The following is a 20,381-nucleotide window of genomic DNA, read 5'->3' on the forward strand; positions in this document are numbered from 1 at the left end:
CGGGCGAAAAACACCAGATCCAATTCTAACAATGACCAACCAAGTACCGGTGCTTTATCTAGAATCTAAGAGCCACTGTGGATTAAACCAACACTTCCCCAAGATCTATCCAACGTCTTTCTCCACTCTACTGATGGTTTACTCATTGCCATTGGTGCCAGAAACCAAAGTAGTATTTACGCAAATTCCAAATTAGACGTTCATTCACGTTACACGATTTCACGTTGTTGTTTTTTTCCTCCCTCCATTTAACATTGCAGCCCGGTTTGAGTATCCAAAAAAATAGGCTAATGAAATTTAAGACCTTTGTGAAGAAAATAAGACTTGGACGACATCATTAAGGCCTTAATTTAGGAACATGAAATTTAACACCTTTTTAAGACTTTTAAGACCCCGCGGCTACCCTGTAAAACAACCACAACGTTATGGATATTAGTTAGCTCACAATGCCATTTGAATTTTTCAGAGTATCATAGAGATGTTATTGCTCTTCCTGGAATATTCCACAGTATGGCATTAAATAGATCTACCTTACATTTATTGTGTTTATAGCTAAAGATCTGAAGATTTGTAACTTTTGGGGGTCACTTGCTTGTCTTCATTTAGTTTAAAGGGCCAACTAAATAAAAAAATAAAAAATCACTTTTTTTCTACTGATTATCTGTGCAAATGAGTTTAAAAATGGAAGTGTATCTCTATCCCTGGCCTTATTTTGGCATTTTAGTGAATATTTGTTAAACGTCGGACTTTCAGGTCAAAGTCGTGTCTGTAACGGCCTCTTTAGGATCAACTACGGTCGAGGACATTTGAATTTTCAGGTTGGACTAGTGGCCGCCAGCGAGTCAGACGCAGGTTATTACGTGAGGAGCGAAGCCACTGGCGACACTGGCCCCTCCCGCCTGGCACCGTCGGGCACCGTCGGGCACCGTTGGGCACCGCGATGTCCCACTGTGTCTGGAGAAAACGGAAACGGTGTGATCCGAGCGCAAATGTCTGCTCTGTTTCAAAATCAGGAGCACACCGATCCTTGCCGAGCCCGACCCTCAACCCGCCGAACACCAGCCCTGCACCTGCTCCCCCCCAACACGCCGGGCATCACCCACTCTGAAGGATTTTTCAGATTTTGTTTAGGAGCAGATTAAATCTTCGGGAGGATGTTCCATACTTTTGAACATTCCAGATAAACTAATTACTTCTCCATGTAGACAAGCAGATACCAACCCTCCGCCAGAAAAGTTACATAGAGTGACTTCAATAAAATAAAAGCGTGTGTATAGTGATTTCAGTAACGATTATTCTGATGAATCATTCTAGCTCTTTTTCACTTTCTAATGTGAATATTTCCAGAGTGCGTTGTCTGTTTTCTGTGTTTTTAGAACGACAAAAACAACCATCTGACTTGATTTAAACCTTATTTAGACATGTGGTTTGACCAGTGCCTTTAAAGCCTGTCTATTGTCTCCTGTGTTTGTTGTTTCCTGCGCAGCTGCTCTGACAGATAAAACTCACAAAAGGACAGTTTCTCCAACGAGGCTCCAACAAAGTGAGAGTCCATCCAGTTTATCCCAGTCAGTATTATTAGTTTGTAGTATTTATACAGTATATTTCTATACAGGCCTGTCACCATAATTACTCTGTCAACTTATAATTCAATATATAAAAGCTGGAACAATACTTTTTGAGGTCAGTATTTATTGTTTGTACATTTTCTTTGTATTTGGAAACTTCTGGCTATTTTTTGATTTTTGCTGATTTAAGCTGTAAAAGGTTGAATTAATAACTCCTATTACTCAAGTACTGTTATTTATTTATTGCAGCATGTTTTGTAGATTTACCAATAATGTTTGTGGTTAAAATCTGCTCTTGGATTATTGTTAGTGGCACAAATTAGCTTCAGTATTATGGTTATTGTGTATATTTATTTCATCAATATATGTCACTTCAAAATTTGTTATCGTGACAAGCCTATTTCTAAATTTTCAAACAAAATCTTACACAAATCTTACAAAATGTAACTGTAGAAGCCATCAGAGTGCCAATATGTGCAGTTTTCAAGCATTTTAGAGCAGATAAAACTTGTACAGCTTAAAATAACAAGAGATCCAACAGCTTTGCATGAATAAAAGTTCAAATATTATGAATAAAAGTTAAAATATTAAGCCAAAATCGGCCTGTAAATAAAAATAGTCTTATTACATTCAGTTAAAGTTCCAATCATAATATCGGCTGAATCGATATCATGGAGCAGATGCCTGATCCTGCAAATTTTTCAGTATCGGTTCTGATATTTGATACCAGAATCAGTATCAGTGCATCCCTACTTTAAACATGTTTAAACTAATTATATCCAGGTATGTTTGTGATAAGGAAACAACATTATGGCGACTTTATGATGCTTAAGTCAATGTTATTTTTATTCTTTTTTATTTTATCTGGTTTTCCTTTCCGTTTAACTCCAGAAATCCAAATCATGTAGGCCACAGATCAGAGCTTATTGTCTGTTGTAACCGATCCCTCCTCTCCAGGTCGTAAATCTCAAAAACTGGGCGCATTTTTGTACTTTTGGGTGTAGCGGTGAAACGATCCAGAGACGAGACTCGGTTTCAAATATGGCACCAACGAAATACATTCTACATTTTAGTGAGAAGTCAAAGGCCAAGGCAAAGTATGTGTAGGGCAGTGAGTTAAACGTGCTTTTTACTTCACTTTAACTCTTCCTAAATATATGTTTTTTACAGTTGTGTTCTTGTTTACCTGGTCTGGCTGCTCTGTGGGACTGGAAGGTCTCTCCATGGGGAAGAATTATTCTGGAAATACAAAATGAGAAATACATAATTTTATATTTAAAAAAAATAAGCTACAGAATCAGAGGAGAAGAGCCAGAGGAGCAAAATCAGAGGAGCAGAGTGAGAGGAGCAGAGTCAGAAGAGCAGAGTCAGAGGAGCAGAGTCAGAGGAGCAGAGTCAGAGGAATTGAGCCAAAGGAGCAGAGTAAGAGGAACAGAGTTAGAGGAGCAGAACCAGAGGAGCAGAGTCAGAAGAGTAGAGTCAGAGGAGTAGAGTCACAGGAGCAGAGCCAGAGGAGCAGAGCCAGAGGAGCAAAATCAGAGGAACAGCGCCAGAAGAGAAGAATCAGAAGGAAAGCCAGAGGAGCAGACATGATCAGACAGGAGCAGCTCACCGTTGAGTGAAAATCTGCAGATGGGGAGGACCTGGATCGCTCGTGGACACACACAGTTTTCTCATCTGCGTCTAAAATATTTTCCGCTGAGTGAAATCTGCCTTGAGTTTTCGTTTCTTTCTTCTGTTTGTTCCACGTGGCCTGGTACTCGGCGAAAGTCCCCAACCTCTGCAGCTCCGACTGAATTTGACTGCTTTCCTTCTCTGTCTCTATATCGTCGTTGCTCTGGCTTGCGCTGGTCTTTGCTACGGGTTTAGAAAAAGCTGGTTTCGCTTCAGTGAATTTCTTGCGTTCAAAAGACTCCGTCGGATGCCCTCCCTCCACTCCGACCTTGTCCATTTTATCGGGCTCAGAAAAAGAGTGAGTTCGTTTGGCTAAAGGTAAACGCTTCCTGCCTCTTACTCTCCCGTTCGGTTTCACGTTGATCGCCGGTTCTAAATCCCGTCTCTGAAACGAAGTCGCTTGTAAAACTCTGGCTTGAGCTTCTTTTAAATGATCCTTGTAGGTATTTGATATTCCCGTAGTTTTCCAATCTTCACTTTCCTCCTCCTCTTCCTCTACTTCACAGGACAAAGTCGCGGCGCTCCGACTTTTTTGCAACTGTGCGCGTTTTTGTTGGATTTCGTTCCGTAGCGTTGTGGCGTAACGGTCGCTACGCCGGCTGATTTTCCCGCTAGCTGTCGATTCGTTAGATTCCTGGCTCGCTAAGGGTGTCAACGCGCGGTTTTCCTGGGCTAACGAATGGAGCAGGGGAGTTTTTTGCGCCGTGATCCGATGGTCCTCTTGCGGCACCCACGGGTCCTGCTGTCTTTTTACTTCAAGCTGCTTCTTCAAATCGCTTTCTTCTTGATTCCTCGCGACTTCTTTATCAAATTGTAACTGTCCGTTTCGTTCCGGCGGCGGATTGTACAACGTTTTCGCCTTGAAACCTGCTTGCAAACCTGATTCGTTTGCGTTTAACCAGTGCGACTTGTGTGGATCTTGAGCAGGTCTGTAACATTTCCCGACATTTTGAACCACAGACGAGTTCAGAGTCGCGCTTCGCTGATTTTTACGGATATTGGTAGGTAGATCCTGCAGGCTACGGTAATAACTGGCCACGCTTTGACTTTTGGCACTGGGGACTGTTCTCGTTTAAATATAACGGGCTTTCGTCGCTGTACTGTCTTTGGTGAACGGGCTGAGGGCCGAAATGGCGGACGTCGATGCTTGACAGTGAAAAGAGTTTGTTCGGCTGTAACTGTCTGTAGCTTGGATCTGCAGCAGAACTTGGATGCAGCAAATCTTTATTAACCGGCAATGGATTCAAGCTTCTCCTCAGCTCTGACTTATCCTGCTGATTTTTGAGATTATTATCAAACAAATGCTCCGCGGAATGGTTGTGGGGTTTTTGAGGAACGTCGGTAAATGGGAAGACTTTAGTGGCGGCGAAACTGTCACTTCTTAACGGAGGAGGAGGCGGAGGAGGGGATTGGGACTTTTTCTTTTCCGGGATTTGCCAAACAGGAGTGACATTGGGTCTTCCTCCCACGGAGAGACGAGACATGGGCTGGTCTTGCGTCCCCTCCCAGCCGCCGTTGCCCAAAAACCTCCCTCTCTCCTGATGCAGTCCCTTGAAGAAGATGTTCTCGGAGCTGGTTCCTTTTCTGAACGGGGGGTCGTGGACGCTGGGGTTTGTCAGAGAGCCGAGGGTTGGTTCTTGTTTGCTGTTGGGAACGTCAGACTTCTTGGAATTGGAGTATTTCATCGGGGTTAAAGGGTGAGAGGAGAAGTCCAGTCGCTCCATGGGTTTGGCTGAGGTCAGAGCCGTGGTTAAAGGCTGACGCTGGACCTGCTCGTCTGGAGATGGAGAGGGGGATTTGGACCTAAACACAAGAAGCACAGTTTAGTATGAACATTTGGTCCCTCGTTTATCGCGGGGGTTACGTTCTAAAAATAACCCACGATAGGTGAAATCCGCGAAGTAGTCAACTTTACATTTTACAATTATTATATCTGTTTTAAGTCTGTAAAACCCCTCACCACAAACTTTATACACTTTTCTCAGACAGGACAGTTATAATCCTTTTGGCATCCTTCTTAAAATTTATCGCTGCTGTCGTTCTTTTGTTATTTTCCTCCTTCTTTATGTAACGAACCAAAAATTTATTTATTCCGTAATGGAGCCTACAGCGCAGAGTCCTGCACGGGTCCATTTTTGGAGACCCGCACCCGTGCAGTACAGCACCGCTCCTGCCCGTCAACCCGAGATTATATCAAACTTTTGCACTGCCTACGCCACGGACTGAACCAAGAATAAACAAGGACAAACCCAGGACTAACCCAGGACTGATTCCAGGACTGAAGAGGAGGACTAAACCAGGACTGAACTAGGACTAAAACAGGAGTAAACCAGGACTAAACTAAGACTAAACCAGAACTGAACCAGGACTCGCTGTCGGGATAGGCTCGGAGGTGACCACAGGAGAAAGGACCGACAGAGAGCTCCGCATCTCAAAGAGGTAAGCGCGGCAATTGCCCGATCGCGCAGCACTTCAGAATGACACTGCTACAGATCGAACTTTTATGTAAATTTGGCAGCCGAACGCATTCTGTACTGTACAAGAGACACGGCACGGAGGACACTGATTGACAATGGTCTAAAATCCCGCAGGGGGAGGAACACAATATGCGTTCAAATGCTGTAAAAAAAAAAAAAACATGCAAAATTGTACAAAAAAAAAATCTGCGAAACAGTGCGACCACGAAAGGTGAACCGCGATTTAGTGAGGGAAGACTGTAATACAATTTTGACACAATCTGACCATAAAGAACTGACTTAGCTGGAACTACAACAGATGAGCTGATTTGTGCTGCTAAAACAAGTCCCTCTCTTGCACACAAAATGTTGAAGTGTCTTGCCTTGTGTGGCCACACTTTATTTGCCCCCCTGGCGCCCTCTGCACAGCCCCGTGGTACTTTCCCCGGTGTAAAAGTGTTTGTAGTCATCTGATCTAAAGGTCTGTTGTACCTGGCGTCATGTTTGAGCTGCCACACAGGAGCCGAGGAGGCCTGTTTCCCAGAAGTCTCCTCTTCTGTCAGCTTCGACGAGTGCCAAGAGTGAGGCCGTGACCCCGAGCCATGCTTCCTGCAACCGCAACAAACCCACATCACTCGCACTGTTTTAACACCACACTTTTTTCCAGTTTACTGTTGTCCAAAACATATTCTAAACTTTTGATTCATGAAAGTGTTGACCTTTGGCAGATATAACAGCTGAACACACTCGTGGCTTGCTCTTTTTACAACAGAAATCAAATATTCTTCAGAAAGTCTGTTGCAGAAGTTCCCATGAATGTGTGGCACTTGTAGGTTGCTTCACTCTTCTGTCCATCCCCCTGTTCATCCCAAAACCAGCTTAATTCGGTTTAAGTCTGGAGACTGTGCTGGACACTCCATGTTTTCAAGCTTTACCATTTTGTTCTTTTTTTCCTGAGGTGGTTTTGGCAGAGTTTGGATTTGTGTTTTGTTATATTTTATCTTTTTTTTTTTAACCTCTGGCCGTTCAGTTCTTACCTTTGTACCATTTCTAGCTCTTCATTGGACTTGCACGACTTGAATTGCAATAAATAACTGGAAAAATGAGGATGTTCTCAAACTTTTTACTGGTAGTGTAGGCCTAGATGGGCAATAAACCACCTTCAAGATAATGTCCAAATAATTGTTTTTAAGTTATGCAAAATACAAGTTTAGAAAGTCACATTTCTGCCTTTTCTGGCTTATTTTTCAGCCAAAATGACCAACTTTTACACTTACATACCCTTTGAATCGATTCCTCCTTGAACGCATGGTAAACAGAGACATGTTGAGTTAGCATTACAAAAAATAACAGTTTCACAGCCCATAGAACATGAGTACACTACTTTGTCGATACACATTTACTATGATTATAAACTGAACAGCTTTATGGGACAGAAAGTTTGTGTTAAGACGTCAAAAAAAAAAAAAAAAAAATGCTCATGCTTGTAGAGGAACATGTCCTCGGCATTTGACCCGTTCTTCAGTGTCTCTGGGTTAAACCTGTCAGAAGCAGTGGGACCCATCTCCAGATCTTGGTCTAGTCTTGGTCAGGACTGCCTTAGCTGGAGAATTTGACCTTTTATTGTGCATGTTTTTGGATTAATGGAGGGAACTAAAGGAAACCGACCATAGACATAGGGAGAGCAGGCAAGTTTTACCTAGTCCATAGTCCATCCGTAGCTGGAGGATTAGACTACCGTGCATATTTTGTTGGGGTACTACTTCTACTCTACTAAAATGAACCACATCTACTCAAAGCAAATACTAAATCACAAAAAGCACAGATGTTTTCACTGGTCTAACACAGAGGGGAAATAATACCTCATGGAACTTCTTAAAATCTTGGTGAGAAAGTTGCGAGCCACGTGCACCTCTGACTCAGACGGCATCGCGGCTCGAGGGGCTACGTCCACCATATTTTTGTCCTGTAGGGGGCGCCACGCAGCAGGGGAGAAAAGATAGGGACCAGAAATGTTACACTTTTTTTTTTTTACATATCTGGGAGGGTTTGAGAGTTATATGCTCTACATTTCCTGTTTAATAGCATAGTATTGGTTTAGGTCAGTGTTTTGTCCATGATTTACTACTACTACTACTTCAACTACTGCTACTAATACTAATACTTTTCCTCTGATTATTGACAATTAGAAATGATTAAAACAAGATCTCATTCCATATTTAAAACTGACACTTTAACCTCTTATGTTCTGTGAAGTACAAGTGAGAAGATAGTTGGAGTAGTAGTAGTAGCAGCACTAGTGATAGTAGCAGTAGTAGTAGTAGTAGTAGTAGTATCTTGGACAGTAGACAGTTCTTTCCCCTCCAGAGGAATTTGGCAGCTTTTTTCCGGTTCATCCTTCAACACAAACAGAACTCCCACAGGTCTCTCTGTTAAACCGGAGAGGTCAGGACTTGAGACTTTTGGCTTAGAATGAATACTGAACTATTTGCTCACAGTTTAGCAATTCAAATATGACCAGCCTACTTATCCCTGTAATAACATCAACATTAAGGCAAACAGATGCAAACTACAGGTATCAGAGTGATATAAGACAGAATATTTAGTTTTTTGCAGAGGATATGGAAATAATGGCCATGTTAAACTCGATTACAGCCTTATTTATGGGTTGAATAGTTATGGAAAAATACACTGGGAAGAAAACTGACAATGGAATAACCAGGGCTGCGCTACATGGCATTATCTCTTCTGACAATACACATTAATACAAGATGCTGTCGCGTGTTAAACAACGTTAATTTGTTATAAATTGTCGAGTTTTACATGTAAATACTCACTGCTGTCTGCATTAAGCCTGAATCTGCTGTTATTTATTTAAGCAGTTATTTTGTAGTTATTTATAAATTAATTGTGTTCTGACATTATGGGCTTTATGGACATAAAATTTCAATGCATTTTGTTACACTACATCAGACATGTAAAACTCTGGCCTGCAGTATAATTATATCTGACCCGCGAGATCACATCAAACATGTATTCGAGCTCCCCCGCCAGCTACAGATAGACTATAGAGACATTATTTATTTAAAATGTTGTTATTTTATATTTGGTTTGTTCTGGATTCAATGTTTAAGCAAAACTAATATTAAACATTTATTTTAATAAGAAAAGGATTAACATTACATATCGCAAACGAAGAGAAAACATGAAAACCTGCAGATGTTGCTGACATTTTTTAATAAATATTTAGTTTGGCCCGTTTAGTTTAGTTTAATTTCGGCCCTCGATGAATTTAAGTTTGACACCCCTGCTCTACATAAATAAAAGAATTTAATGAACTTTTAAAGGTCATATCTTACACAAAACTGACTCTTGTGAGCGTTTAGCAGTGTCTGAATATTGTTACCTCCTCAAAAACCTGGAATGTGTTTTTCTTATTTGCTTATTATTAGTCCCAATGCTCAAAATGCTCTGTTCCACTTTGTGATGTCATGGCGTGGTAGTTTTCAAGTCAACAGCTCCTTTTACCTTTAGTTCAGATGAGATCGGCAATTCCATGGTTGATATGATCCAAATGATTCTAGTGAAGGTGTGTGGAGTTTAAAAACACAATGCAGCACTTCTTGTATTACTACATGACATCACAAGGTGGACCAGAGTGTTTGCTGTTTGAGAGAAAAAACTGTTTAGAACATAGAACAGAACAAAGTGTAATATGGGCCCTTTAAAACATTTTTTGAGATATGCCTGTATCTGGTTACGTAATATATCACGGACTCTGTATCAGTGAGCTTCTTGGTAATATTTTTGTGAGTTTTTTTGTCTCCTAAAGTAAAGTATGTTGCCATGACGTGCTCCTCTGTGTACCTTCAGATAGGTTTCTCTGTGCGCGGACAAAAGAAATGCTAACGTTAGCTTTTGTGCGTCTCTGTCATAGATCTGTACGAGAGCAACATGAACCAGGCTCGATTCAACGGGAGAAACTTAAACACACCTGACCCAGCTTTCTCACAGAGACTTCACTGTGTCAGCCCGGGAACAGCTGTCAGGACGCAGCATATGTAGGTCTGTCGCAACAATAACTAACATACCACCAACTACAACAAAAAAAATCAGGCCCAAAGACTGTATAGATAAGTGGACATAGCTAAACAGGAAGTGAGTATTGGCGCGCTTCCGGCTCCATCGGCTCTGGCTCTAAAACATTGTCATCTCTTGTAAACAACCCGGAGTATAATTTGCCTTCGTGAAAACCTCTTTTGACTCTATTTTTTATACTGCACTCTTATATTTTGTTGTTGACCATTTTGCGCTTTTATTTTGAAGGGCCTATTTACGTTTAGTGCAAAAATGGTTTATTATTAGCTTTAACATCGAGAACGGCAAAAGACCTTACACGGAGCAAATATTTATTTTTTATTTTCTCATATATTTTCTATGCCTTTGTTTAGCTACCCCCTCCGAAGAGAGATGTATTTATTTATTTTTGGAACTTTTATTGCCACAAATCAAGTCACATCAACAGTGTTCTGAGACCGGGCCTTCAAACAATTTATATATTTACTTTTTTTTACCCCCTCTTCTCCCTTCTAGAATAAGAAATGAATTTTAAATGAATAAAAACTAAATAAATAAGGCATGTTAGGGCATAAGTGTCAGTTCCATTGGATAAACTTGTCTGATTTTTAATATCCACTGATAAATGGTCGGTGTTTCTGTTATTGATTTAAATATTTGTTTTGAATAACTTTGTGTCTCTGTCATCTTGGTTGATTTGTGTTGTCAAAATGAATGTAAAAGATAAGCTAAAGTTACACTAAGTTTTGTGTATTTGTATTTACACACTGTATTTTGTATTCCTTTTAGCTCTTACTGAAGGATTTATTGCCATTAAATCTTAAAATCGCCAGTTTAAGTGCGTCTTTCTGTAACTGCTGCTGTGAGAATCGTCATTTTGTTCTTAAAATGTTCATATTTACCAGCTCTACATAATCCTGGGGTTTGTATTTCTCTACACTCTACTGTCTGTAAATAAATTCCTATTCCTATGGGTGACGTCACAGTCCCTCAGACCATTTCTTCTTCAAAACTAGAACTAAACCAGGTCCAAACAAGACAATACTGAAAAATCACAGTTACCATGGCCAAAATAACTGTGATTATCGATAATATCACGATAATTAAAAATGTGATTTATAAATACATTCATAATTTCCTATTATAAATACCTGGGTCTTTTTGTTTGGGGGTCTGTCACCTGTTTGTTTCTATGGATATGTCGTTGATCTGCCTTGAATGTTCCACAGTAGGACATTAAACGGCTCTACCTTACATTTATTCAATTACAACTGGTTTTATAGCTCAAAAATACCAAGAAAAATAAGCATTCTTGGTCTAATTTAGTCTCGATGAACAAAGAAAACTTTCCAGACAAAGCAATAACCTCTCTACTAAAATATTTGACAGACCCCCCACCCGAAAAGTTACACAATGTAGCTTTAGCCACAGCGTTGTGAAATCAGAAGAGTCTAATGCATTTAATGAGATTGGGCCCCGGGTCACTTTTCACAGAAAAAGTTGGGCCCTGAGGTCAAAGGTTAAGAGCCCCTGATCTTGAAGAGAACATGGTGGATAAGGAGCTTTCTTCTGCACAGTCTGGTGACATAACGGAGATTATCTTTGTTGGCGATTAGGGGTGAGCAAAAATATCGAAATATGGATATATCGTGACACAAAAGTTAGTGATACAGTATCGTTATTGTGACCGCTCGACAATATTGCTGCTTATTGTGAAAGGAAACTTGTTTATGAAATACATTTCACATTTTTTCTATATATTTAATATTAATTTTGCACAATCAGTGGTTTAGTAAAGAAATATTGTTGTTAAAATGTATTTGGTTCTTAAAAAACACCTATATATATCGATTATCACATGTATCTCCATATTGATAATACCAGAGGTCTCCAACCTGTTGCTCAGAAGCTGCCAGTGGCTCTTCATTCCCTTTCAAGTAGCTCGGCAAGGGATTCCTGAATTACATGTGTTGTCCTGAGTAACTCAAATTTGATTAGTTAAATGCCTATTATCATCATTTGGTTCTTAAAATGTTGGTATTAACCCGCTCTACATGATCCTGGAGTTTTTATTTCTCTACTCTCTACTGTCTGTAAATAAATTCCTATTCCTATGGGTGAGGTCACAGTCCCTCAGACCACTTCTTTGTACAGCCTATGGTCAAAACTAGAACTAAACCAGGTCCAAACAAGATGTATGTATGTAAGAATGTGGAATGTAAATGTTAATCTAAGTCTGATTTTGTGCGCTCATAAATAAATAATGGTTTATGTTCTGTATTTTATCTAACTGTGCCCCATCTAAGTCTCCCCATGGCTCTTATGTACACTTTATTTCGTGACCGCTAAAACTAGTAGCTCTCTGGAATATTCATTTTGTAAAGGTAGCTCACCTGAAGAAGTTGTAAACCACTGTATAATACCATATTGTGAGTTGTTTATCAAGTATCCTATCGAATCGTAAGGGACCCTGCGATTCCAAACTCTTTTAGCTATTGTCACAATTATTACACAAAATGTATCACAGAGGCTTTGCAATATTCATGTTTATTCTTCCGTCGTCAAAGCTAGATCAGGTTTAGGAACAGTATTGGTTATAAATGTGGAGTAACAGAATGGAGGCTAAAAATGTTGAAAATTAAAACTGAATTCTGTTACTGAAACGCAAATCGCAAATCTAATCACAATATTGAAACGCTCCTCAGAAAAACTGTAACTGAGATATTTCCCCAGTGGACAAAATAGCAAAATAAAAACACAAGGATCATGTAGAGAATACAAACTAAAGAGAAAATAGAAGACAAACATTTTAAGACCAAACTGACGAGGCTCACAAAAGCAGTTACACAGAAAGGGGCCACAACGTTCTGATGTAAGTCAACGTGAGCCAGAGTCAGAAGGAGCCGGAAGCAGCCCCCGTGCTCGCTTCCTATTCCTATTTGTTTTCTCCAAAAGCTCATCATGTAAACCGACTTCACATATCCACTCTCCTCTCCTGGACCCGCCCTGTTTAAAACCAAAGACTCTATATAATCTGTGGGTTAATGGCGTTCTCCAGTTTCGTGTGTTCACTGGACTCAGCCTCAGGAGCTCATTGTCTGTCTGGTCTGAAATAGTCCAAACGTGTGACAAAGGTGCAGCAGCTCCTCGGGATTACAATGGGATTTGGATGAGGGGGCGGGGCTTGTGGAGTCAGGGGGAGGGGCCAGGGTCTTAGGTCTAATCGGGGCACTCGTCAATAAGTCAATAAACACGAACTTTTGAAAAATATCTAAATCACGTCTATGCATTTGACGTTAAAACATTTATTTTTCTCTTTCTCTGATGCTTTAGAGATGTGGAGATGTTTCATAGTATGACAATAAACGTCTCTATCTCCATGGAGACAAAAAGGAGACACCACCAGGCCAAGTTACAAGTGAGATCTGTGGAGAGCCGAGCCTGCTCACAATAACAATCTATTGTGAGCAGGTTTTCAATCTGTATTTTTTCAATAAAAGCACTTGTAATTGAATAAAGACTAAATAAATATGTATAATGCCATACTGTGGAAAGTTTCAGGCAAAAACACAAGCCGGTAGTGGATCCCTGAGGCAGAAAAGTTACACAGTGCAGCTTTAAAGTACGGTTTACTGATAATGGATTTTTACTGCATGACTTCCAGCTAATAATTACAATACAGTAGTTTATCAACCGCAAAATTTGACTCTAGATTGATTTATACTTCCTTTATCACAGTGCGCCTGCCTGCCGGTCAACCTTTCACCCCCGGGCACCTCGCTCCTGTCCGCACCTGTCCCCCCGCCCCTCGTCTGTGCATGTAGCTGATTCATTCATTCTTTTCTGTGTAGGAGTCCAGACACTGTGGGTCAGACAGTGAACTCAAATCAGCCGAGACAAAGGAAAGTGCGGGCGTCATCACGGCTCCTGGATTAACTTGAACTCCCAAAAGCTGTTCCCGCTACTCCCTCCTCTCCCACTCCCACTCCTCTCCCCTTGTGATGTTGTTTCCTCATCACAAACACACCTGGAGTTGTGTTGTTGTTTCATTCGCACATGTTTAACACACAAACGCTGCAGATTTAGACGGAGTTCTTCTCTCAAACTGGCAACTCCACACCTTCCACCTTGTGATGTCATGCAGAACGGAGCATTTTGAACTTTGGAGATGTAGACTATACAGTAGGGATGTAGCAATAACTGAAATATTGTGATACAGTATCGTCAAAAGTCTCACAATAATACCATGGGCTGTCACAATATATCGAATCACAAGTTCCTTTGCTTAAATGCACGGTTTTATAGTAGTAACAGTTTATGAACATCGGAAACTACATATCCCATGATTCATTGCAGCGCAGACAACATGAAGATATATGTTTTTTACTTGAATTCTTGGGATTACAATGGAAATAATTCACACCAAAATCTTGTCATGGTATTTTAAAAGCAAAAAAAAAAAGCGATTCATCTACAATTATATTAACCTCTTCAAAATATCGCAATAAATATCGTACCGTGAGATTTGGATATTGTTACATCCCTAATATATACACTAATAGAATCCTCAAAACATGTACGAATGTGACAAAACACAACTCCGAGTATGTTTTTGAGGATATTTTGACATTATAACATGGCTAAAAGTTCACAAAAGTCAATTTTGCATCATTTACGACATTGGTATTCCATAAAGAAAAGCTCAATCCAATGACCACACCGCAAAGTTATATTAAAAAAGATATTACGAATGCAAAATTGTTAAGACTTATTTGGACTTTTAATAGTACGACATGTAAACATCGTGGTTCTCAAGAGCTGAAAAAAACTTCCTTGAACTATAATCAAAAAACTTTAAACTTATTTCTAGTTATTGCAAACCTCACAATAAAATCACAATATTTGTAATCTTATACCGCAGTCCTAGTACAGCAGGTACAGCTCACAACAAAGATCTAGGTTTCACGGTTTAATAAATCCGTATTATAATATGTTGCTTCACCTTGACATCAGAGGTAACTAATATACCGTGACCTGGATAACGCAATTTAAGCCTGTAACAAAACAAGTCTGTAATTTCATAAGTCTGTAATTACCAATGCTACAAAAAAAAAAAACATGTTTAAATTAATGTAGCCACACAAATTCTTTACCTGATAACCCAATATTACTACAATTTTTAAATCTATACCTCACGAAATTTGAGCTAATGTGAAAAAAAAAAGTGCTTTATAGTTACAACAAAAACTAGAGATGTTTTCCTGTTTTATAATCCAACTTCAAATATTTTAGATCATAATTACACTTCCAACTCGCTCTTTAACATGAAGTGCATCCATTCTGCGATCTAGTAAAAGTTATAAAAAGCGAAACTGGACGTACCTGATAATAAAAAGTTACGTTCTGAATCCAAACATGTCCAAAAGAAAGAGAGGAGGATGTAAAAAAAAGAGCCTGGAGCTACCACTTAAACCTTTTGGAAACAATGGACCCTACTGATATCCCACTAAGCACTGTCAACTCACCTAGGCAACATGGAGCGTACCACTTTGGCTTTTCAGAGGAGGGGAATCAGACTTTAACTCCCAAATAACCTCATGAAATGCTTCAAAATGGTTCAGTCTTATTCTAATACAATATTGGAAGAGTGCAAAGCGATATTGTTAAGTAGAATGTTAACAGATTTGAGAGATTAAAGGAGACAGAGTGGTTTAAAGATCGTTGCTCCCCCCCCGTGGAGTGGAGGTGGGCGGTAAAGCAGGACACGCACTTGTGAAGCTTGTAATTGGATTCAGAGTTTTAAGTCCGCGTTGCCATTTGCTGCGGAGGGACAAGTGCAGCCCGGTCCAGATTCGTCGTAGTAACGGGAGTAAAAGGAGCAGAGTGAGCGATGGACTACAAACGAACGGACTACAAACAAAGATGGAGGACACAGAGAGACAGAGCTTAGGTGTTGATACTTTTGCGGTGACATCGCGCTGGGGGGGGGGGGGGTGTTCGACATGTATCTCCACTTCATTTGTAACTTTCAGCGGTTGCCATGGTAACACAACACACACATTAATAGCAAAAACAGCCCAAAATGTTTTAATACAGTCTGAAAACTTAAGAAAGAAATTACAAAATGGATTTAAACAGCACATTTTCAGGAGGCTGTGATCAATATGAGCGTTCATGGTTCTGTTTAGGAGTTTGATTTTCTGTGACTGTAATGTTACGTGTGAGAGAGACTTGTTTAACATAGTGTGACCAGAATTTCAAAATAAAAAAACTGGGACACTCTCTGTTTGTCATAATAAGTAATAATAAAATTGTGAAACGAGCGCGTAATTAAGGAAAACTGTTCCACCCAGTACAGTCACACTTTCTTTGTGTTTTGGTCATTTTTGAGCAGCTTTTCTGTATTTTACCTAAACAAATGTCAATGTATGCCTATATATACTTTCCATAATTCCGCACTCGTTTCACAATTTTATTATGACCCACCACCAAAAAACCGGGGATGTCCCAGTTTTTTATTTTGAAATTCTGGTCACTCTAACTTATAGCAGCTGACGAGCATTCCGCCAATACACATACATGTAGAACACCCCCAGCGTGAAGTATGAATACTACTAAATAAAAGAGCACCCTCCCCCGTCCCTCAGTGCCAGGTTGTGTGTTACAGCCCCTTGTGATGTGATAGTAGCTGGTGCATGTGTCCAGGCTGCTGTCTGGTTTATCTGCGCTGTACTAACACTTGGCTCAAAGGCACAAAGGCGGCTTTTGTTTAGAGACTGAGAGCGAGGGGCCCTCTGAGGGTTTGATAACAGCTCGCTCAGATAAGACTCTGCACTGTAGGCTTTATGTTTATCTCATTAGATTTCGCATGTTTGGCACAGACGTACCCTCTGTCTCTGTAATTATTTTGCGACGAAGGCTGAACAATTTGGGGAAAATACTGTAGATAATCATTAATTTTCTGACAAGCATTTGAGATTTATGTTTTAGTAATAGGATTCTGTTCAAAAAGTTCGCATTTTAAACACATTCAGAACCACAAAAATCTGAATTGACAAACTAACTAAGGCTACGTTCAGACTGCAGCCTGAAGTGACCCAATCAGATTTTTTGGCCCCTATGTGACCTGTATCTGATCTTTTAATGACAGTCTGAACGGCACAGATCCGATTTTTTCAAATGCGACTCAGGCCACTTGGATATGTGGTCCTAAATCCGATACATATCTGATCTTTTGACATGCGACTTCAGTCTGAACGGCCAAGGCGCATTCATCCGACCTACACGTTATCAACAAGTGACGAATGTACACAAACATTCTTCTCATCATACGAAAATTGTTAATGAACTCCGTGTCACTGAAGTGAAGCACATCGCAATCCCACCACTCTTGGCTACGTCTCCACATCCACACGTTCCTTTCAACGGACTGTCCCACAAAACGCCATGAATGCCAAAAACCTCGTCCTTCTCCTTCTCAATCCCCTCCTTAAAACAAGTAAGTTGTACATGTTTGGACAACTTCCGTAAACACAGAGCACATTCGCTGCGGTTGACGTCGTCGTGTCCTCCGATGTGCATGTGGGACACTTTTGGGCCATTTAATGTTCACAATGGAGATCACATACAAGTCGCATTTAATTGGAAATGTGAACGACCTCGCAAAAACATTGGATTTTACAAAAAAAATCTGAATTGAGCATTAAGCCCTGCAGTCTGAACGTAGCCTAATACATGGGCTGATCCAAATTTTAAATACAAAAAGGTAAAATGCACAGATTGAATGTTCATGTTTGAGTTTGGCTGAACAGTTCTTACCTTCTTAGGACCAAGGACAGAGTCTTGTGCGAGCCCTTGACCAGAGAGATGGCCTCCTGTCTGGACCCACACAGAATCACCGAGTTCACGCCCACCAGCTCGTCTCCCACCTGCAGACGCACAGCAGCCGCAAAACTGCCCTCCTCCACCTCAGAAAACACAGACAGAAAGAAAAAATAAGTGTACACAGGCTTGGTCTCTCTGCGATCTTGGTTTAGGTTTGATTTAAAGGTTTAAAGACATTTTCAGGAGCCTGTGATCAATACAAGCATTCATGGTCCTTCAGACAGACGTATCGATAACATCTCCATGAAGACACGCGCTAAAGTTACACAGTGCACCTTTATCTACTCCCTCGTCAGACCTTGGTGATGACCAGCGGCTCCTTGTGCTCCGTCCCTCCTCTCAGAGTGAAGCCCCACGGAGCTTTGCCACTGAGCAGGACCTCCACCAGCCGCTCTCCCCCCGCCGGGCTGCTCCGTCCTGGGCTGCTCTGCGCCGTCATAGCCCCCTGGAGCTCCACCGCCTCCAGCTCTCACGCTCCCATTAACAGCACATCAACCTGGAGAGACAGAGAGCGCCAAAAAGTGTGAGAATAACGCTTATAAAAACGAATAAATAAGCAAATACATAAACTGATATATGCAGCTCATCAACATTCCCTGGAGATATGATTCGAACTGTGAACACTGCTGTTTGAAGATGTTAGACTTTAATCTGAGCTTTATTTTAACACAATCTGGACAGAAAGAGCTGATTCAATCGGCACTACAACAGGTGAGATGACGACCCATTTCACTAAAACACAATTAACATAATTAGATTTAAGATTTTGCTAAAAAGTTTAAATTTTTTCCCAGATGTGCGCAAAAATATTGAAATATCAATATATTGTATCATATAATTTGATGATACAGTAATGATATCGTCGGTTCAGTCCTGGTTTAGTCCTTGTTAAGTCAAAGGTTTAGTCCTGGTTTAGTCCTGATTCAGTCCTGGTTTAGTTCTTGTTAAGTCGGTGGTTCAGTCCTGGTTCAGTCCTGGTTTAGTCCTTGGTTTAGTCCTGGTTATCAATATGTCGTATCATATAATTTGATGATCCAGTAACAATATCGTCGGCTGTTGTATCAATATATCACCAAGAGTAACTTTTTGTATATTTTATTAAATTATTTTGTGTAAGAGCTACAGTTGTTACAGGTGTTTTTCATATTGAATTTGCACAAACTTAGTGCACTTAGTAAACTTTTAGTATCACAGTCATGATTTAGCAATTTTTTCACTGAACTGTATCAAATCGTATTGAATTGAAAGTGCACTGTATTGAAAAAATAATAATAATAAAAAATCGTAAAAATCGTATTGAGGCCTATGTATTGTATCGGCAACTTCTTAATGATACCCAGCCCTATTTTTTCCCCCAATTTCCCCAATTATTTAAGTTTCACTTTTTACTTCCTGGCTGGAAATAATGACATTACACTACGAAGTTCCGTAACTGTTACCTAGCAACCATGTCACACACTGGGCCACACCCCCGCTAATATCACAGAGATTATGTGACAAATAAAGTGACAAGAAAACACCTTTATTTTGTTGAAATCATGTTTAAAGTATGAGGGAAAAAAAAGTCTCTTGCGTGAAAATTCAATACAAAAGTCTCTAAAATGGAACTCTCTACTTCCTGTGATTTTCAGCTTTTCTTCACTGGTATAAAACTGTAACTAATATTTATTACATGTATTATTCTACCAAATAAAGTCAAAATTTGGGAATAATTACAAACTATCATACGAACTTTAACACATTTTTTTTCTGCACGTTTATTACAATAAGCTGTGGTAAAAGAATCTACTTTATCTCATCTTAACTTGAACGTGTGTAAAGAGCCGAAGCAAATTAGTTAATAAAACATTAGCCAAGTTAGTGACAGATCAGGTAGCGCATAACGGTCCAATTAAGCTAGCTAGTGTTAACTCTCTACACTATTTTATATTGTTAACTAAACTAGGAATAATAATAAAACAACAGATTATTAGCTCTAGAGATGCGTTAAATCGTGTTTTGGTTTTTAAGCTTAAACTAAAATGACATTACCTGTTAATAATGTCGTAACTTGAGGCGACGCTCCGCACAAACTTCAGCCCTCCCGATCTGCGGCGCATCGCTCCGCAGGGTCACGTCGATGCAGAAACTATGATACAAAAAGTGTTCAACCAAGTGAAATTATGCTGTTTTTATTTGCGTTAGTGGTGCGTAAACATGTCCTTTCTTATCTGACGTGCACAAAAGACTGAAATCCAATTCACATGATAAATATTTCATCATTTTCCAACGTGACTGAAACGAAAAGGCAAGATACGCAGAGCAACAGCGCCCTCGTGTGGTCGCTGTTCACATCGCAATATCCTAAAATCACTAAACATTTTATCCGTGTTTAGTTTTTGGTTCAGCTCTGGTTTAGTCCTTGTTAAGTCAGTGGTTTAGTCCTGATTTAGTCTTGATTTAGGCCCTGTTTAGTACTGGTTCAGTCCTGGTTTAGTCCTTGATTTAGACCTGGTGTAGTCCTCGTTTAAGTCCTGGTTAAGTCAGTGATTCAGTCCTGGTTTAGTCCTGGTTCAGTCCTGGTTTAGTCCTTGTTAAGTCAGTTGTTTAGTCCTGATTTAGTCTTGGTTTAGTCCTGGTTCAGTCCTGGTTTAGTCCTTGTTAAGTCAGTTGTTTAGTCCTGATTTAGTCTTGGTTTAGTCCTGGTTTAGACCCAGATTGATCCTGGTGTAGTCTTGGTTTA

The 20,381-nt window shown here is 40.1% G+C and overlaps 1 protein-coding gene across 1 annotated transcript in view; it reads right to left on the reverse strand.

Annotated features, from left to right (window-relative positions):
• The window catches only part of LOC110156614 (protein Shroom2-like), a 30,932-nt gene extending 11,051 nt beyond the window's left edge, over positions 1-19,881 (reverse strand). Inside the window, 7 exon segments of the mRNA XM_020920816.2 lie at positions 2,755-2,807; positions 3,181-4,315; positions 4,317-5,045; positions 6,191-6,307; positions 17,594-17,742; positions 17,958-18,155; positions 19,691-19,881. Of these exon segments, the coding sequence (XP_020776475.2) occupies positions 2,755-2,807; positions 3,181-4,315; positions 4,317-5,045; positions 6,191-6,307; positions 17,594-17,742; positions 17,958-18,098 (2,324 nt within the window). The 5' untranslated portion in view covers positions 18,099-18,155; positions 19,691-19,881.
• Between the last annotated feature and the right edge of the window lie 500 nt (positions 19,882-20,381).

Source organism: Boleophthalmus pectinirostris, unplaced genomic scaffold (assembly GCF_026225935.1).
Source record: "Boleophthalmus pectinirostris isolate CB_2022bp ecotype Guang Dong unplaced genomic scaffold, ASM2622593v1 HiC_scaffold_11, whole genome shotgun sequence".
NCBI classification, from domain to species: Eukaryota; Metazoa; Chordata; class Actinopteri; order Gobiiformes; family Gobiidae; genus Boleophthalmus; species Boleophthalmus pectinirostris.